At 39.2% G+C, this 19,533-nt stretch overlaps 2 protein-coding genes and 2 long non-coding RNA genes across 4 annotated transcripts in view; all 4 read right to left on the bottom strand.

Moving 5' to 3' along the window:
- Nucleotides 1–3,206, bottom strand: part of LOC118734269 (structural maintenance of chromosomes protein 3) — a gene marked incomplete at its 3' end in the record, with an annotated part of 50,917 nt that extends 47,711 nt beyond the window's left edge. The window contains 2 exon segments of the mRNA XM_036463982.1: nucleotides 2,790–2,904; nucleotides 2,962–3,206. Of these exon segments, the coding sequence (XP_036319875.1) occupies nucleotides 2,790–2,904; nucleotides 2,962–2,976 (130 nt within the window).
- On the bottom strand, nucleotides 7–345 carry LOC118734270. The gene is made up of 3 exons (XR_004992372.1): nucleotides 312–345; nucleotides 180–216; nucleotides 7–92 (listed from the first exon to the last, which is right to left on the bottom strand). It is a non-coding gene; the product is annotated as an uncharacterized LOC118734270 (long non-coding RNA).
- Nucleotides 3,207–11,639: 8,433 nt separating the features above from the next.
- Nucleotides 11,640–13,914, bottom strand: LOC118734804 (putative nuclease HARBI1). The gene is made up of 2 exons (XM_036464489.1): nucleotides 13,293–13,914; nucleotides 11,640–11,761 (listed from the first exon to the last, which is right to left on the bottom strand). The coding sequence occupies exons 1-2, from the start codon at nucleotides 13,720–13,722 to the stop codon at nucleotides 11,652–11,654; spliced, it is 540 nt and encodes a 179-aa protein (XP_036320382.1). The 5' UTR covers nucleotides 13,723–13,914; the 3' UTR covers nucleotides 11,640–11,651.
- A 1,045-nt stretch (nucleotides 13,915–14,959) lies between these two features.
- On the bottom strand, nucleotides 14,960–15,690 carry LOC118734803. The gene is made up of 4 exons (XR_004992443.1): nucleotides 15,587–15,690; nucleotides 15,391–15,523; nucleotides 15,178–15,325; nucleotides 14,960–15,112 (listed from the first exon to the last, which is right to left on the bottom strand). It is a non-coding gene; the product is annotated as an uncharacterized LOC118734803 (long non-coding RNA).
- Nucleotides 15,691–19,533: the final 3,843 nt, after the last annotated feature.

Below are 19,533 nucleotides of genomic sequence, written 5' to 3'. Positions count from 1 at the left end.
CTTGATTTCTGTTTCGAGTAAATGGCAAAGCGTATGTACGCCATGATTCTCCATGTATGCGTGTTGGACTTTAAGCATATTTTTGTTGCACGCTTAATAATATTTGATTGAAAAGAGACAACTACATATAGTATAACATAATAGCGAATTCCATGTGAAAGAAAGAGAAAACTACTCACACTTGAAACGATTATGCGTCAGATTTCTCCAGGAGGCCTATGTAAAATGATGGAAAGTTTTTGAATTTCTCACACAAACTTTTTGTGGTACTAGGCGTATATAACGCATTTGTTAACAGATAGGGTTCTTACTGGGTAGTAACACCACCTTATATAAATTCGCCTTGCAGCATACGAATTTCGAATTTTCGGAACGGAGCTACGAATTCGTAACTACGAACTTTCGGATTACAGCATACGGGTGAATAGTCGGTAGTGAACATTCTGTTCATTTATGAAAGTGTAAGTGTCTACACGATAGAGCTAAATATTAACCTTCCGCCTCCAGATTGTTTATACAGGAACCGAAACGCATCGATTGATACCCCTTCACACATTTTTGGTGTTTTTTAAGTTGTCCCCTAAACTAGATAATAACCCCTTCTGCTTAGGCCTTCGGCCGCGATTAGGATTTATAACCCTTACTAAGTAGAATTCTCCTTTCCGTGTTGCCGGAGAGGGGCAAGGCCCCTCTTCTGTTGTCAAGGGTGTATAGAGTTTTTGCTGCAAATAGGTAATACTCAGCATTTTTTAGCGAACAAACGCAAGTGAAAATTGTGATTTTTGGCCATTTTTCTAAGGGCTACCTAGGGTCCCATAGGGGGAATGCATTTTTTCGAGAGAAGCATTTTTGTAAATGGCGGTCGTGCCCTCTCTAAAATGCGGGGTACTCTTTATGAATTTGTACAACGATTTTGGGTTGCTGTGCCCAAACGCGTGAATCGAATCAAAAACCTTTTACACACACTTATAGACAACAGTTCACGCTTTATTACAAAAATAAAATATACTATATCTGTTCCCCAAAAATATTAATAATGTCGGTTGGAAATTGGTATTTTTTGCAAGTTTCCGAGCTGAGCTGTCAAAAAAAAAATATCCACGAAATATCTCTGCAAAAGGTGTTCAGCCCCTCTTCTTTAGCAAAAAAGAAAGGAGAATTCTACTAAGTGAGGGTTATAATCCCTAAGTGAGGCCGAAGGCCGCCTACGCAGAAAGGTGCTCTCTGCAAAAGGTGTTCAGCCCCTCTTTTTGGGCAACAGAGAAAGTAGTGAGGGCTATAATCGTTTTGTAAAAAATCCAAATTTCCGCTGTTTTCAGTTACCAAGTGGTCTTTAGTCTATTCTTTTAGTCTTTAGTGGGGAGGGGCGTGAGAGGTGACTTTTCATAAAGCGGCGTTCATCTTCTTCCGTTTAGGGGGGGCTTGGGGAGCGACGACCCCTCCCTCTCCGCCCCCAACCCTAAATCGTTGTACAAATAGCTAAAGATTTCCCAAAATGCGGGCTGGAGGTGACCTTAGCCCACCGCCCCTTTAAACACCAACCAACTGACAAAATATAGTACTGATGTTTTGAATTTATACATTTCTGAACACAGTTGCAGTTAAGATATCTCAATAAATGAGCCCTTTAGAAATCCGAGATTCAAACAAATGTTTAAAGATCCTTAGAGCCAGAATCTCTAATGTTCGACCAGATACAATATTAATGGTAGGGGAAATGTTTAGTTATTGGCCCATCGTTTTTGGGGTGGGGGCGGAGGGGGAGGGGGCGTGGCCCCCCAAACCCCCCTCATTCGAAAGGGGACAGTCGCCACTTTACGAAAAAAAATTAACTAAAAAAAAAATTAACTAAAAATATTGTGAAATTAAGAAAAAAGCGACAGATAGAAATGTTGTAGTAATAGTAATATGATAGTATTTTAGCGCAGAACTTCTTTTTGCGTAGGCGGCCTTCGGCCGCACTTAGCTATTATAACCCTCACTACGTAGAATTCTCTTCTGTGTTGCCAAAGAAAGGGGGCTGAACACCTTTTGCAGAGAACACCTTTCTGCGTAGGCGGCCTTCGGCCGCACTTAAGGATTATAACCCTCACTACGTAGAATTCTCTTCTGTGTTGCCAAAGAAAGGTGGCTGAACACCTTTTGCAGAGAACACCTTTCTGCGTAGGCGGCCTTCGGCCGCACTTAGGGATTATAACCCTCACTACGTAGAATTCTCTTCTGTGTTGCCAAAGAAAGGGGGCTGAACTCCTTTTGCAGAGAACACCTTTCTGCCTTTTTAATGCTGACTGGGTTATATCATATTTTCTTTTGTCTCTCATCCTTCTTGTATATTTAGCAGTTTGACAGCTAAACGCCGCCATTTAATTTGCATATGCAACCAAAGGCAGACGAGTGGTTTTGAAGGTGTTTTTATTTAATAAATTGTGATTGATAGGTTAAAATTAAAGTAATAAAGAAAGTTGTAACAAGTCGAATAAAGTTTAAAGTGAAGGGGAATATAGAAATGCATTGGTGAAGTGGCTGCTTTAAGGAAAATAGGAGTGATAAATGTACGCTAATTTCCGAATTTTACAAAAAAGGGCATATTTCAAACCCAATTTGTAAATAAATTAGTGACCAAAAATTACAATAGTGGATGTTAAAATAATGGGTAGACCCTTGGCTACAAGTGTGTGCAATTTTTTTTTGGATCGGGTCACCCCTTTGGACGCAATACCCCGAAATAGGTGGGCCACTTACTAAACAGTACCCGATGGTAGTCCCGTACAAATGTTTGTATAGCTTACCATAGAAGAAATTGCTCTTTCCTGAACCGTTCCTGCCCACGACAACATTGTGCCTTTTGTCAAAGGGTTCAACTACAGTTTGGTCCTTATAGCTTTTGAAACCTTGGATTATAATCTGCAATAATCTCATTAAACCATAAGTTCGTTGGCTCATATGTATTTCGATATTTACCTGTTTGATATGCATTTTTTTGTTTATATTTTCTACCCGATCACAACGTGAAACAGTCCAACTAAATTTCCAGTCCTTATTTATTCAAATAAAATTCCCGATATGCTGGTTGTTTCAGAAGTAGATGTAAAGGTAGAAGGGAAGCTTGGTTTCATTCCATCCAAGAAATAAACAATTTAGAAAAGGACTGTAGTTGTCAAACTATCGATAGCGCTATAACTTGCCGTCTCCACATGCAACAGTTTTTATCTTGATAATGTTATCAGGCAAAATTTTGCCAATGGAAAATGCTCTTGCAAGCAATAATTAGCTCTGATCCTGTACTTTTCGTGTTAAATCCTGTAAAATTTGTCATACAGCTAAATTACTCTCTGAAGTGAGTACGGGAACAAAAGAAGCATTTTTCATGTAAAAGCGACAACAAGTGAACGCTTGACAATTGTCATTATTTTACCAGAAGAAAAAGTTCGGGTAAAATCGAGGCTAATTTATACCAAGAATGATAGAATACAAGATTGCGCCGATTGCAGCAGAATTCGTGAGAGCAAAGAACGTTAATCTATAAGAAGACACAACACGTTATAATTGTAGCGAGTGTGAACATCAGGACCGTGCCTTCTCTTTTGCTCAAATACGTTTTTAGACTGGATGAAAAGTGAGGGCACGCTCCTGATGTTCACACTCGCTATAATTATAACGTGTTGTCGCTTCTTATAGATTTACCATGATTCAATAATACAAGGTTAGATAATTATTGACAGCTGCGGTTTGACACTCCCTTACAAAAGGTTGCATTTACGAAGGACGGAGAAAGGGGAAGAATGAAATCTTTTTGTGTGAAAATGGTAGTAGAAAAGTACGCAAAGTAGGCAATTAGTAGTGAAATTCCTTTTGTAAATTCTAATGTATTTGCAGGAAATCTGGTATTTCAAACGAAATGTTGAACGTAATATTGATATATCTACGTGAATTACGTAATCTATGTGCTATTTAGGGCCGTTTGCACCATGTCTAGTTAACGCTAACTGGAGGTACATCCTTCAGTTAAGCACGTTAACTGCTTTATCGACCACATGTTATATGATGGGTGTCGATAACGTCGATAAAGATGTTTAACTGGGAGTTAGAATTAACTAGACATGGTGCAAACGGCCCTAAGTATATTACAGCTTTTTTATCAAAAATTAATTGTTGTTTAATTTTATGAGAGTACATGCAGAATATGTGCAAATGGCAGCAGGACTGTGTTGCCATATCTAAAAAACCAAGAGTGGAAAGCAAGACCAAAAGAAAGTACGATTAAAAGGAAAATACGATAAGCTTCTTTTGTTCAGATAAAAATAAATAGTAGGGGGGCTTGCGGTCATATTCCCCTCTTCCGGTCTTGCTTTCCACTCTTGGTTTTGTAGATATGGCAACACAGTCCTGCTGCCATTTGCACATATTCTGCATGTACTCTCATAAGTTAAACAACAATCAATTTTTGATAAAAAAAGCTGTAATATACTAAAAGTATTTATTTGTTTGAACGTGCACACTCTAACTGCGCATATATTGAATGTAAATAACCTGTAAATTTAGTGGAAGGTGCATTATATATTGTAAAATAGTGTCATACAAGTTGGTTAAAATTACAAACTTCAATAACAAATTGCTTAAAAAGTACAAGGTTGCGCGCTTTGAAACTTCATACAGGGAACTGTTAGACCCCCCTCTACCTCCCATATTTTCCTTAATGCTGTACTCCGGGGTTACCAATCTAAAGCCCACCCAATTCAATTTAAAAACAGTTTATGTTTTCATCAGTTAAGTATGCTTCATATGCATATACATATAAACATATTGCACAAAAGCTTATACTTCTATTTCACACCAAAGCTACACTGTTTCCATGTAAATTTGCAAAGAAGCAACACTGTGCCACTGCTAAGTTAGCGGTGCGAGAGAGACAACTGTCAGTTTATCGAGCCTTGTATTATTGAATCATGTAGATTTACGTTCTTTGGTGAGAGGGTACACAATACTTAAAAAAGATTTCGGTACCCAATACTTCCATTTCGGTACCCGATACCGATTCTTTTCATTAAACCTTCGCCATTATATGCATATCAAGTTTAGAACAAACTTTCATTACTAATTTATATGATATCGGCTAAAACACTTGAACTTATCGCAACAGAGGAATATTATTTTATCAGTTTTAACCTTAGTCGAGCCAAGGTTCAAGAAAAACGCTTTGACGGATGAAGAGGCCTTTTAGGGAAAAGATTCTGTAACCAGTTAGCGACAAGTTTCGAATCCATATCGCACTTGTCGACGTAAAAATATTTCATATCATACGTCAACAAAACCGATATCGATTCGAAAATTGTCGCTAACTGGTTACAGAACCTGCCCCAGGCCTACAAAAATGATATCGTCCGATTCAGCTGGAACAAAAATGCTTCACACAGGTAAGAGTTTCTCTGTATTATGGCCTCGAACCGACATATATACATCCTTCATTTGAATCAGTGTTAAAAGCTCTATTGGTTCCTACATTCGGGTTTTGATAGGCGAGTCTTACCTGACCCGTTTTTTTTCTATATTTTTGGCCTATGTGCGCTTTTCTTCGAAACATAAATGTTTCGGTACCGAGTATCGAGAGCATTGGATAATTTTTAAATCGGTACCGCTTTTCGATCAATACTTAAAAGTATTGACTCAGCACTTCACTACTGGTGTCAACTCGACTGTGACGTCAGAAAAACAGCTGCTCTTGTTAAATTCAATTAGAGCCGATTAGCGGTGTTTCCATCAACGCCACTTTCTGTATTCTCTCCACCGTGAATTTATACAAGGTGGTGTTACTGGCGAATTTAGATTTTCGCCGCGGTACTTCCTAATGTCAAAATTATGTGTCTGTTGTAAACAAGGCGAAATCATATTACAACAAACTCATCATTTTGACATTAAGAAGTACCGCGGCGAAAATCTAAATTCGCCAGTAACACCACCTTGTACAAATTCGCCTTGGGTAAAGTCTTGCAACTTCATTCTCTACACAACTCTTCAAAAATCGTTCTCATAGCCCGAACCAGTGCTGCCGCTTTCACTTCAATTGAAGTTTTTCACTTCACTTTGGAAGCCTTCACTTCGTTACTTCACTTTACGGTTATGGTGCAGTTCATGGTCCCCACCAAAAAATGGTGTAAAATAATCGAAAGGGGTATAAAACGACGCGTATTACCACCAGCGTTCAGAATCCGGAGGCGGAAATGGATTTATTTTAACCGTTCGAAAGTTATTCGTAAAAAAACGTTCGATTTTAGTTCACTTTTTCAGAACACAATTCACGTTAAAAAATGCATTAAATGACCACATGTCTGTATCTAGATGTTCACTATAGTTTACTTTAACTGAATTTGTAACAAAAAATCGCAAAACTTATTGATATAATTAAATATTAATGCGAAAACAATGTACGAAAAACCGGCGTGGCATTTATTCTGTTAGTTGCAGCTAAGTGTAATAAAAACATGTTGTTGTTGTTGTAGCGGCTACAACAACCCCGCCCAGATCGGTTGATATCTCAGTCGTTGTCGTCGAGTTCCACTAACGGCAGCCCCAAGAAGCGTGCAGCCTCTACGGGGTCGGTCCACAGGGACAACGTCGTTAGGGTTGTCGGGTTTTCCGCGCATGCGAGGAGATGTTTCGAGTCGTGAGGGGTGTCTCCGCATGCCGGACATTCATTTGGCACATCCTCATTTAGTCTACTCAGGTATGAGTTTAACCTGCTGCAGTAGCCAGAGCGAAGTTGGGCTATTGTGGTTCTTGTCTCCCGAGGCAGATGGAGCTCCGTCGCGGCAATGTCCGGTGTTTGTGTGCCTAGAACGGCATTCACAGGGCGGGAGTCTACATATCTTGGGACTGATTCCCTGTGAATTCCGTTCAGGGCCTGTCGGTAGGTTGACGGGTCCAGAGGTTGTTTGATAAACCTCTGGACTTTGTCCGTCAGTTCGTAAAGATGCCTCCTGACGTGCCGTGGGCTCTTCCGCGAGCAGTTGTGCGCTGGGATGGCCACGTCTGTGGCTCCCAGTAAGGAACTGCTTGCAGAGCATTATGTTATGCTCCTATACTGGGAGCATCTGGACCTCGTCATGAAGGTGGTGTTGAGGCGTCATCAGGAGGCATCCTGTCGCAGTTCGTAATGCCGTGTTTTGGCAGGTCTGTAGCTTCATCTATTGCATCCTGCTAGTCCCCGGCGACCATACGGGCCCTGCGTAGTTTAGAACCGGCCGGCCAATTGCCTTGTATGTTGCCAACAACGTTTCTTTATCTTTGCCCCAAGTGCTGCCGGCTAGCGACTTGAGGACATTGTTGCGGCTCTGTACTTTATTGACAATAGCGGTTGAGTGCGCAGAGAAGGAGAGCACGCTGTCGAATGTTACTCCGAGTATTTTGGGGTTATTCACCGTCGGAATTGGTGTGTCATCGACGTGAATTCCCAGCTGTAGCCTGACCTCCTTCGTCCAGGTGGTGAACAAGGTCGCAGAGGATTTCTTAGGGGAGAGGGCTAGACACTTTGCAGTGAAGAAGCGAGAAAGATCGGAGAGATACCCGTTTACTTTCGAACACAGGTCATCAATTCCATTCCCAGTCGCCATGATCGAGCAATCGTCGGCGTAAGAGACAATCGGGACTCCCTCTGGTGGTTGAGGGAGCTTTGAAATATAAAAGTTAAACAGTAGCGGGGAAAGGACACCACCCTGTGGAACCCCCTGTTTGATTTTCCTAAGTTTGCTCGATTTGTCTCTAAACATTACCGACGAGTGTCGACCACTCAGACAATTTGCCGACCACCGTTTGAGCCTCTGTGAGAGAGAGGAAGCCTCTATATCTTCTAGTAGCGTGAAATTCCTGACAGTGTCAAAAGCCTTTGACAGGTCCAACGCTACTAGAATCGTTCCCTCACATCGGTCGATACGAATCTCCTTTGTTGGCAGGTTTCCCCGGTTTGAGCAGTGGGACCACTCTCCCCACCTTCCAGATGTCTGGGATGATGAGAGTGGCCATAGACTAATTGAGGACCTCCGTTAGGTAGGCTACTCCCGCAGGACCCAAATTTTTCAGCATCAGCATACATATTCCGTCGGGATCCATGGCTTTGGGGGCTTTCGCCTTCCCGATGGCCACCTGAACTTCACCACAAGTGAAAGCTAGGGGGCACAATTTGTTGGCAGTTTGTGCAGCCTTCTGGTCACTCGACGCTTGGTTTTGTCCACCGGAGGATGCAGTATGAACTGCCGGCTAAAGTAGCTCGCGCATCAGTGACAGTGACCTTACGGTTGACCAAAGCTTACTCACACCAGAGGTGAAGTTACAGGTCTTCAGATGTTCTTCCCACTTCTTCCGCTTATGTACCTTCACTAGTTGCCGAATCTCCGCGTTGAGATCCCTGATACGGGGATCTCCGGGATCGGCCTGACGAAGGCTCACGCTCATCGGCTAGAACAGCCGCTTCGGCAGGGAAATTAGGACGTGGGTCCGTGATGCATCCTGCCGGTACGAAGCGGGTTGCAGCAGCAGTGACAGCCCTGCGGAACTTACGTTCACCAAGGTGGACGTTGGTTAGTGTGGGGAGAGCAGCGATGGTGTTTTCAGTAAATTCCGCGAAGCCTTTCCAATCAGCTTTGGAGAAGTTGATATATGTTCGGTGCTCCGCGGAAGCAAAGTTGGTTGGTTTATCGATCGAGATGACTATGGGCAGATGGTCTGATGACAAAGTCAGCTTAGGTCGCCATGATATGCTGTTTATCACACCAGCGCTGCCTATTGCTATATCTGGCGAGCTGCAGCAGCTGCCCATAATCCTGGTGGGTGCGTCGTCGTTCATTGTGCAGAATGTCGAATCGTCTATCTGCTCAGCCAAATCGGTTCCCCTACGATCGTTTCACCTCTGAGGAGCGCACTTATGTCAGGGTGATATCCTGCCGGGCAGCAGTTTCGAGGGTGCGGGGTGCGAGAGATGTGTGTGGCCGCGACGCTATTGGCTGTGTGCGCTGCTGAGGTGGTTGCCGCCCTGTGGTGGTGGTGGGTGGCGTCGCGGTTGAGGTTTGCGACCGTGCTGCGCAACACGGGCCCTCGAAGTTCCTCGTCCAATCTCGCATGGTGCGCAGACCTGAACATGCCCTAAGGTGTCACCAGCCAAGGCAGGTGTTGCATTTGACTGATGTCACATTACGGAATATCCTGGTCTGACATACCGTGCAGATTGTAGGAGGAACCAAGAGTTGTTGGCGGCGGCGTGTGTGTGGTGGTGCGGTTGTGAGTGTTCTGTGGTCTGTCGCGGTTGTGGTGTGGTCCATTGTGTTGTTATGTTGTTGTGCTGTGGTGTTTGTGTGGGTCTGCTCAGGTGGACTGGGGTTAGCTGTGGAGGCTGCTCTTTTTGAGCAGCAGGGGGCCACAAACGACGTGGTCCACTGCCGATGTGTCCTTAGTCCTGAGCAGACTCCGAGGTAGCTCCACCCCTCGCAAGCATTGCACTTGACTGAGGTGGAGTTGTGGCGCAGTCGTCTCTGACATACACAGCAGGTGTAGGTTTCTGGCCCTGGGTTTGACTCGATGCCAGCCCTGAGTAGAAGAAAACGTAGCGAATGCAGCCCTATGGACGAACAACTTCTGAGATACTTCGCCGACCTAAACCGGGCTAGATCGCCGAAACAACAGCCCTTGGTCGGGTAAAACCCGAGTCATCCCGGTACGTAGAACCGGCTGTCGTGGGAATAATAATAAAAACATGGAGGTGGAAGATGTTGCCGATATATCAGCGGTTCAATTTTCACTTTTGGTTTCCATGTATGTACTATGGGCGGATGACCAATTTTCGGATGATTTTTTTTTTTTTGGGCGAAACTCAAGATAAGGCAGATTACTTTAATATAAGGTTTGAATTAGTGATGCCAATAACAATAAATGAGAAAGCCTTTAATTTTAGTAATTATTTGAATAATTTTTATATAAACAAAATCTTTCTAATATCCCTCTAGTATAAGTAAGTAGTGCAACGTTAACAATTTCAGTAGACACGGGGTAATGACCAGTACGTACCTTTCTGTTTACCTTTCCCTTTCTTTTTTATTAACGATGTCATAGGCTGTAGATTATCGCCACCACATCGATTACCAGAATACAGCGCATTCGTTATTTTCGCCGTCGTTTACCAGAAGTAGTGTACTCGCTACTTGCCCAGGTATTTACAGTAGTGAGTAAAGTGACTACTTACCTAGGTATTTACAGTGTAGACCTAAGTCACTACTTACTCAGGTATTTACCGTAAATTGCAAACTCGCTACTTACCCAGGTATCAGCATACTCGCTGCTTACACAGGTATTTACTATGGACAGTGTACTCGCTACTTACCCAGCTATCAGCATACTCGCTGCTTACCCCGGTATTTACTGTTGACAATATACTCGCTACTTACCCAAGTATCAGCATACTCGCTGCTTACCCAGGTATTTACTGTTGACAATATACTCGCTACTTACCCAAGTATCAGCATACTCGCTGCTTACCCAGGTATTTACACTATACAGCATATTCGCTACTAACTAAATTCATTTAAAATGAAAATATACAATTACAGGCATGCTTTTACGTACTAATTTATTTAAATCCATTGCTTCTACAAATTGCTTATACAAATTTAACTTGAAAAATATTGCGAATATAAAAAAAACTAACAAGTGGTATATGTTGTGACTCACACAAACTTTTTCAAACTTTGGAGAAAATTCAGAAAATTTTCCAAATTGCAAACTTTTTAATAACAATTTCAATTTCGCGAAAAAATCAATTCCAAATACTTGTGCGAGTCACTGTATAGATATAAGCGATTTTCTATTTCGTTAAGGTTTAAGAAAGTTTAAAATTAATAGTAATAACTAATACTAAGTTCAGACCAAAATTGATCTTGTAATTAACATACTTATCGTAATTATCTCGCCAATCCCCTTGAGATAGCAAGATTTCGCAAGTGGATCAGGGGTTAATCCTCATGAAATCTCGCTGTGCAACCCTGATTTAGCGCCCTCTGTTTGTGAAAACAAATTCACCACAGCTGATGTTGACAATTATTAACTGTCAAATTGTAGTTAAGAATTAATATAAAATAAACGAAAGTTACTGGCGAAAATTTAATTGCGGATGGACTCTAAACAAAAAAAAGGGTACTTTGGAATGAGGCGGCGGAGGCTGCTCTGATTGAGTTGTGGCGCGAGAAAATGCCAGAGCTGCGGTCTGCTCGAAAGAATGGCCATATCTATGAGGAGATGGCCAGCGATCTGGGAAACATTGGCTTCGTATATACTGGAGCGGAAGTGAGAGTTAAGTTACACAACTTCTCCAACAAATACAGGTACATAAGTAGCTACTAAATTAACTTTTATTTTCTTTCATTTATTTGTTAAATACTTATAGGCAAGAAAGGGCAAAAGTTGGTCCGTCGGGTGGCTCTCCATCTACGTGGAGACTGTATAATGCCGTCCATGAAGCCCTTGGATGCCAAAAGAGCTACTGCGCTGACGAGTTGATGGAGGATAGTATTATGGCTACGTAATAATAAATTCTATTTAATTTCGAGATCATTTTTTATTGTTTTATATGTATATAATATTTTAGTTGATTTTGACTGCAACGAAGCCGAGTTTTACAAGTGTATCGAAATCGAGACGGATGGAGAGTCAACAACATGCCCACCGCTTCCCAGTCCTAGCTCATCAAATGTAGACTCCTCCAATAGGCCTTCCTCGAGCGAGCCTGCAAAAAACAAAAGAAGACGGCAGTGTCAGTGATGGAGGATATGCGCACCGACTTCTTAATGGCAACACAAGAAATGAAGCAAGCAGATGACAAACGGCTTGCCATTTTGCAACAGTATGCGGATAATGTGGGCGAAATGAAAGACGCGTTCGTAGAATTTCTTCGTCGTCAAAATAATAATTAAATATATTAACTTTGCCGAACTTAAAAATTATCCGACGTGTAACATTTTTCCATACAGCCAGAGTCAAAAGATGGTATGTACTTTGTTGTAATATAATACTTATTAGCAATTATTCTAGTGAAAAATTTTTTTCCTTAATTTTGTATGAAGATATATCGACTGCTGAGTGGAAGATCGCCCTATCTCGGCAGCCAGTTCGAAAACGCCCTATCCCAAAAAACTTTTCAAGAACGCCCTATTTAAAAATTTTATTGAAAAACACACTATCTCAGAATTTGATTGAAGAACGCCCTATTTCAGAATTCGACTCAAAAATGCCCTATCTAACTTCAAAATGTATTGGAAATGTGCTGATATATGGCGTTTTTGAATCGGCAGCTGAGATAGGGCGTAAAATTCACAAATTTCCAAAAATGTTCATCAAATTTTCAAACTTTTTATAGAAGCTGAGGAGAATTTACGAGTATGTAGTTTTGTAGCCCATTAAATTTTAGTACAGCAATATCGCATAATCAAAATCTATTTATATATATGTACATATGTATATAGAAGAAAAAGCGCAACAGGTGGTTAAAAACAAATTCTCAAAAATCTTCAGCGACTTGAAACTTGCGCTTTTCTATACTAAAATTAAATGCCTACGAAACTGCATACTCGTAAATTCTCCTAAGCTTCTTTAAAAAGTTTGAAACTTCAATGAAAATTTGTGGAATTTTTGTGAATTTTAAACAATGTGTGAAACTTTGATTTAGATGGTTTATGTTATAAAATTAACTACATATATTTTCATACAAAATTAAGGGAAAACTATTTTCTTGTAAATAATTGTTAATATTATATTAGTACAAAGTGTATACTACCTTTTAACTCTGTATAACTGTATATTAATTCGTTGAAAGATTTTCCTCCGAATGTAAATACGAAATGAGAATATAACAGACATTTTTTTTTTGAGATTAGCAAATTGCCGGAAAGTTAATGTATAGCTCCTAAACTATTAATTCGGTTGAAAAATGTTGTTGGCTTGGATGATAACAAATTCGATAAGCTTTACTAGTGCAAAAATAAATCTACAGATTGGCCAACTATATTAAAACTATGCCAATTAAGCGGGTGCAATCTTTTCTGATTTCCAAAAACCGAAATTTGCTAACCTCAAAAAAATTTTATTTCTTATATTCCGATTTCATATTCATATATTTTGGGAAATTTTACATCTCAAAAAACTATTTCAAATTTTCAAAATATTCAAGAATTTATTTAAAATATCTCGAAAAAATATTCTTTGTTATATTCCGATATAGTACTCGGATTTATTGTCAACTAATGTAATAAATAACATACCAAAATGCGAAACAAAGGCTTGTCTTATTTCCTCTGCCCTTGTGTTAAAGATTTCAGATATGTTGGGTTCGTCTTCTGGCCACTGTCGACTTTGGTCTTTAATTTGCTGTGCCGCAATCCACTTTTCATTGATTTCATCATTTTGCTCATTCAGGAAGTTGTGCAAAACACAGCATGCTTTGATAATAGCTTTCGCGTTGATCATGTGGTTGTCCAGGCCTTTGCCAACCCGCCTAAACCTTGCCTTTAAATGGCCGAAAGCATTTTCGACAACTCTTCGGCACTTAGACAGGGCAAAGTTAAATTTTTTTTGATTCAACGGTTGGTTAACGCAAAAGGGATACGGCTTCATCAAATGTACATCTAGTTTGAAGGCAGAGTCGCCTAGCAAAATAACTGGAACATTAACAGATGATATTCTCCTAGTCATTTCTTTGAACAAGCTGCATTGTTGGAACTGCCGTTTTAATGACGAACTTTCAAAGATTGCTGAATTATTACAACGGCCTGGACTACCAACATTGATGTAAATGAAACGACACCTATAAAATAATAAAAGAAAATTATATGTATGTTAAAAAGTTCAAAAATAGCTTTATGTAAAAACTTGCCTTGCATCCACCAAAGCCAAAAGGACCATAGAGTACCAGCCTTTATAGTTGTGGTAATCAACTGCATCTTCTGCTGGTGGATGAACTTCTATGTGGCACCCATCTGAAACCTTCATGTCAAAGCAAATCCATTCTAAAAAATACAATTTCCTACCAATAGCTCCTAACACTTGAGGGAAACCCAGTGATTCAAAACCATTTAAATACTCCCTTAATTGAATTTCGTTCATTGGGAATTTATTCAAATATAACGGCCACAAACATCTCTACAATTCATGGCAGAACTCAATCAAAATGGTGCAGACAGTGCTTTTACCGATACCAAACATATTTGCAATTGTGCGGTATTCTGCCGAAGAGCCAAGGGCGTACAAAGCAATTGCAACTCGTTTTTCTAAAGTAATTGCCTTGCGATAGTTGGTGTTTTTCCTCTCCAGACCTTTTAACATATCGCACAATTTCTTAAAAGACTTACGCTTCATCCGAAAATTACTTTTAAAAAATGCATCGGAATTCATCTGGCAATCGACTTCCCAGAACTTCTGGCCACGAATCTATATTATGTACTTATTTTAATTAAACCAAGGCAATTATTATACAAATGTTATACTTGCCTTTGTCCAAACTGACCTTGTTGCATTTGATGCACATGCACTAACTAATTTGTGCATTGTTTGAGCAAGAAACAAACGTCTCATTGCCTGGCGCCTAAAATCAAATAATTCCTCCATCATTTCCATTGAATGGAGAATATTTAAGAAAAAGAAGATAACTATTATTACTATAAAACGCATATTTAACCGTTTACGGGATTTAAAAAAATTTAAATAGACAATATGCAATATGTCAGAAACAGCTGTTGCATGAATCTCCAACAGCAGTGTGAACGGCGAGAATTAATAAAAATATTTATTTTGGTTTGAGGAGATCAATTTTTGGTCTGAACATAGTATAAGTTACAAAAGCTTAAAGGAATACCTAGTCTGAAAAAAGTTACAAAACTGAAAAATAAATTACCAAGTTCATTATAAAAAAAATATATAAATTTTGGTAAAAAAAAATTACCAAAACGACAACGTAGATTTTAACCCGTACTGTTATTATTACTGCTATTCATTACGCTATTTCTTTTGAACACACGCTTTTTTTGAAGCTGTATGGCCCTTTTCAGTAGGAGCTCTGAATGTCCTATTCCTTTTCCAATTGCATCTGACATTATATACATAATTATAATTAAAATGTTGAGAATATTTATAGATTTAAAATTAACTAACCGATTAATGCTTCGTAGAAAGATTTAAATTGCCTTAAACTTTCTTTCCCCTGTACACCTTCTACATTTATTTTCATCTGGTCACACAAAACGTTTTTTAAATTTTTGGCTACACCCTCTGGTCCAAGGTTACTTTGAATTGCCGATATCTGTGAAAATATAAACCAAATGAAATTCTGTGTCTTTACATAAATATGTACTTATGCATACATACATATAAGATCCTGTTTCCTCCATTTATTTTTTCATGGATTGTCTTCAGGCCCTCGAGGTCTCCAAAATTACCTTCTGCTCGGCCACAGTGTCCGCCAAAAAACCAATTTGGTTCTGAGTGATGCTATCTTCAACTGAAAATAAAAAATAATTTATTACAAAATAAACAAATTGCCCCTCTCAATATACATATGTACCTTTTTGTTCATCAATTTTGGTTTCTATTTCTTCCATCTTTTCCATTATGTCATCAAGAGTTTTTTTATATCGTTCAACATGACTGAGCAGCCGCAATTCCGTTCGGGTTCTGAAATAAAATTAAAATTATTATATTATGCACATTAAAGTAGTCCCAAAAAATTAAGTCGGCACATATATGTATATAGGTATTTAAACAATAAATTTTAAACTACTTATGGCATATACTAAATTCTACTTTCTTAATCTTTCGTCGAATTTCGGACATTTTTAAGTACTTGTTTAGTTCAATGGTGACGGTATTAATATACGAAGTGTGTACGTACAACATATAAATGAAGGCAGTTAGTTCTTGTAATGATGTAGCATTGGCAATAACAACCAATCATTATAGTACGGTATGCCTACGGCATTGCATTCAAAATCCAGTGAAAAAAGCTCATCTAGATTACTCGGCACGAGGTCAACTAAATAAATACCTATATTGGTAGAGTCAAATGGCTCGGTATAAAAACTCCTAAGATTCCTAAATCTCCTACCAACTGTATTTCCACCATTATCTTCCATAAAAGATTTTGGCTGCATTTCTTTATTCATTCTGAATGCTTGGAATAAACTTTTTTGTTTATTTATTCTTTAGAACGTTCCTGATGATATGTTGACGTATATTTCAAACGCATTCTGTTTATTCCGGCTGTGAAATGGGATTATCCGGAATGTATAAAGAAACGCAGCCTTTATAATAACAGGTATATTTTCTTTAATGTAGATATAATTGTCAGGTGATTTAGCTGTCAAAATACAACCATGAAACTGAACTGCCAACTAATTTGGGCTCACTGACAAGAGAAGGAACTACAATCTTTTCTTCTTCTATTTTCCTATGAATTTGTTCTAATATTTTGCTAGGCTTTCGAACACTGCGCTTAAGAAATTGTAGACAATTTTCGAATGCATAAGACGACCCTTCAACTGGATCGCCTACCTGTTCTATGGTCTCCTTTATATGAAGCAAACTATGAGCATTATAACTAAGGCTATTTTCCCCGAAAATAATTGGAAAGTTTTCTACGAAAAGTCCTAGCATTTGTTGGCACATATTCAAATTCGATGAACGTTGTTTTGGGCAACATAGCATCCTATAAGCGCAATGGAGTAAGGACCGTTTGCACCATGTCTAGTTAACGCTAACTGGAGGTACATCCTTCAGTTAAGCACGTTAACTGCTTTATCGATCACATGTTATATGATGGGTGTCGATAACGTCGATAAAGATGTGTAACTGGGAGTTAGAATTAACTAGACATGGTGCAATCGGCCCTAAGAGGAACTGGTAATATTGGCCGTCAGACAGTTCGTTTTTAAACACTACAATCCCTGTCTACAGCGGAAATTGCTTAAATTCTGTGCCTTTCCAATTTGGGTTTTATTTAAATTGGTTTTAATATATTTTCAGTTTATTCTATTTGAATTTATTTTATATTTGAACTAGGCCTGTGCGATTAATTGATTACTCAAAATTTTAATTAATCATAAAGTAAATAACTCAGTTATTCGATTAATTAGAAATTACGATTACTCAAGAGTTCAGTTACTCGAGTAATCAAGATTTTGGATTAACCAAAAAAAAAAATATTTGAGTAATTTGCTTCATGATTAATAACATTTCGAGTAAAATGAGTAATCAACATTTCAACTCTTTACATATGTATAAAGTAGTTAAAGTTCCTTGATACTGTGAAAACAACGTTTCTGTTTTCAAAAATTAAAACGAAATTTTTTTTTCATATACAGAATGTAAAAAATAAAATAAGCATTTTCTAAAGCAAACTCTTTTAACGAGCAAAATTATTATTTTTGAGTAATCATATTTCAAGTAACTCGATTAATCATCGTTTTGAGTAATCAAAATCTTGATTACTCGAATAGTTGATTTACCGAATAATTGATTAACCAACTTGCTCGATTAATCGAATAATCGCACAGCCCTAATTTGAACAATTCCACATAACTTTTCCCGTGTTTTCCTGGTTATACCATGTTCTGACCGACAACGAAAACACTTTGAAAACGTGTTTTGGGATTGTGGGCTGAAGGCTGTTCACACCGGCTGTTACTGTTTTCGTTGACATTTCCTACATCCTCTGATTACAGTTTTACTACACAAAAACAATACCAAAATGCTTTTCCCTCATTTTCTTTTCATTAGCAACCTATTACTTTCTTATTTTACTTTTGCCAGCCAATTAACAATAAATCCGAAATGGCGTATTAAAGATGATAAAATATTACTTCCACTTCGATAAATAATCGAAAAAAACTAGTGAAGACACCGATTGGAATGAGTGGAACGTGAGTTTTCAAGTAGTTTTCAGCGAAAACTGGTTTTCGTTTGACAGATTTTACATGGACGAAAACACATGTTTTAAGTCGAAAACCAGTTTTAGCAACGAAAACGTGTTTTCGATGTCGGTCAGAACATGGTATTATGCCACTCGTGGTTATTAATCTAAAAACATCATAACCCTAGTAAGCAGCTGTTTGTGAAACGTGACGTTGCCGGACTTGCACTTCACGATTTCATGAAATGATGCCGGATTCAAGGTTAACTTTCGTGTATAACTCAATTCATCAAATGGTGTTTATGCAGCCAATTTCAAACCAAATTCATGAAATGGATTCGTGAATTAACCTACGCATAAACGTAGTAACAGACTACTCATTTACGCAGAAAGAAGTTCTGCCCTTCTTCTTCGCCAACACAAACGAGAATTCTGCGTAGTAAGGGTTATAATACCTAAGCGCGGCCGAAGGCCGCCTCCGCAGAAAGAAGATCTGCCGCTCTTCTCCGGCAACACAGAAAGGAGAATTCTGCGTAGTAAGGGTTATGATCCCTAAGCGCGGCCGAAGGCCGCCTACGCAGAAAGAAGTTCTGCCACTCTTCTCTGGCAACACAGAAAGGAGAATTCTGCATAGTAAGGGTTATGATGCCTAAGCGTGGCCGAATCCCGCCAACGCAGAAAGAAGATCTGCCACTCTTCTTCGGCAACACATAAAGGCGAATTCTGCGTAGTAAGCGCGGCCGAAGGCCGCCTACGCAGGAAGAAGTTCTGCCACTCTTCTCCGCAAAACAGAAAGGAAGATTCTGCGTAGTAAGGGTTATGATCCCAAAGCGCGACCGAAGGCTCCTACGCAGAAAAAGTTCTGTCAGCTCTTTAATTGTAAAAAACTTAAAGTCTTTCACATTTATTGTTATTCGCATCATTAACTAAAACCTTTTGCCTTATCCTGAGTTTCGCCCGAAAAAATTTCACCGCCCATAATAAATACATGGAAACCAAACGTGAAAAGTGAACCGGTTCGGGGAAAATGAAACTCATGATAAGGCCTCTTCTCTAAAAGTAATATATTGGCAACACCAAGCACCGCCATGTTTTCATTACACCTAACTGCAACCAGCAGAATAAATGCGACGCCAGTTTTTTGTACATTGTTTTCTCATTAATATTTAATTAAATCAATAAGTTTCGGGGTTTTTGTTTTACAAATTCAGTTAAAGTAAACTATAGCTGTGTGGCATGGAGGGGGTGGCTGTAAGGTTATTGCGTATGCGGATGATCTTGCACTAACAGTAAGTGGGAAATTTCCACAGACCCTATGTGACATTATGCAGGTAAAACTGAAGGAAGTCGAGAGTTATACAAAAAATAACGGGTTAGGGGTAAACCCAAGCAAAACAGAACTTGTACTGTTCACAAGAAGGTACAAAACCCCCCATTGATAACACCAACGCTGGCACAGACCACACTAGAATTAAGCGAATCTGCTAAATACCTGGGGATAGTCCTAGATAAAAAAATTAAGCTGGATTCAAAACACCGAAGAGCGGGTTCGGAAGGCCGGTTGCCCTATACAGCTGCAGGAGAGCAATCGGCCAAAAATGGGG

This window comes from Rhagoletis pomonella, unplaced genomic scaffold (assembly GCF_013731165.1).
Source record: "Rhagoletis pomonella isolate Grant_MI unplaced genomic scaffold, Rhpom_1.0 Rhpom_scaffold_00002, whole genome shotgun sequence".
In the NCBI taxonomy this organism is placed as follows: domain Eukaryota; kingdom Metazoa; phylum Arthropoda; class Insecta; order Diptera; family Tephritidae; genus Rhagoletis; species Rhagoletis pomonella.
This window is presented reverse-complemented; position numbering and strand designations above follow the sequence as displayed.

Bases quoted from the DNA above. Each gene is read 5' to 3' on its own strand.
- LOC118734804 (XM_036464489.1), bottom strand. From the start codon at position 13,722: ATGACTAGGAGAATATCATCTGTTAATGTTCCAGTTATTTTGCTAGGC. The intron at 11,762-13,292 runs GTATGTTATTTA...TGTTTTTTGCAG, and splicing joins AGCCTTTGTTTCGCATTTTG to GCTCGCTCGAGGAAGGCCTA.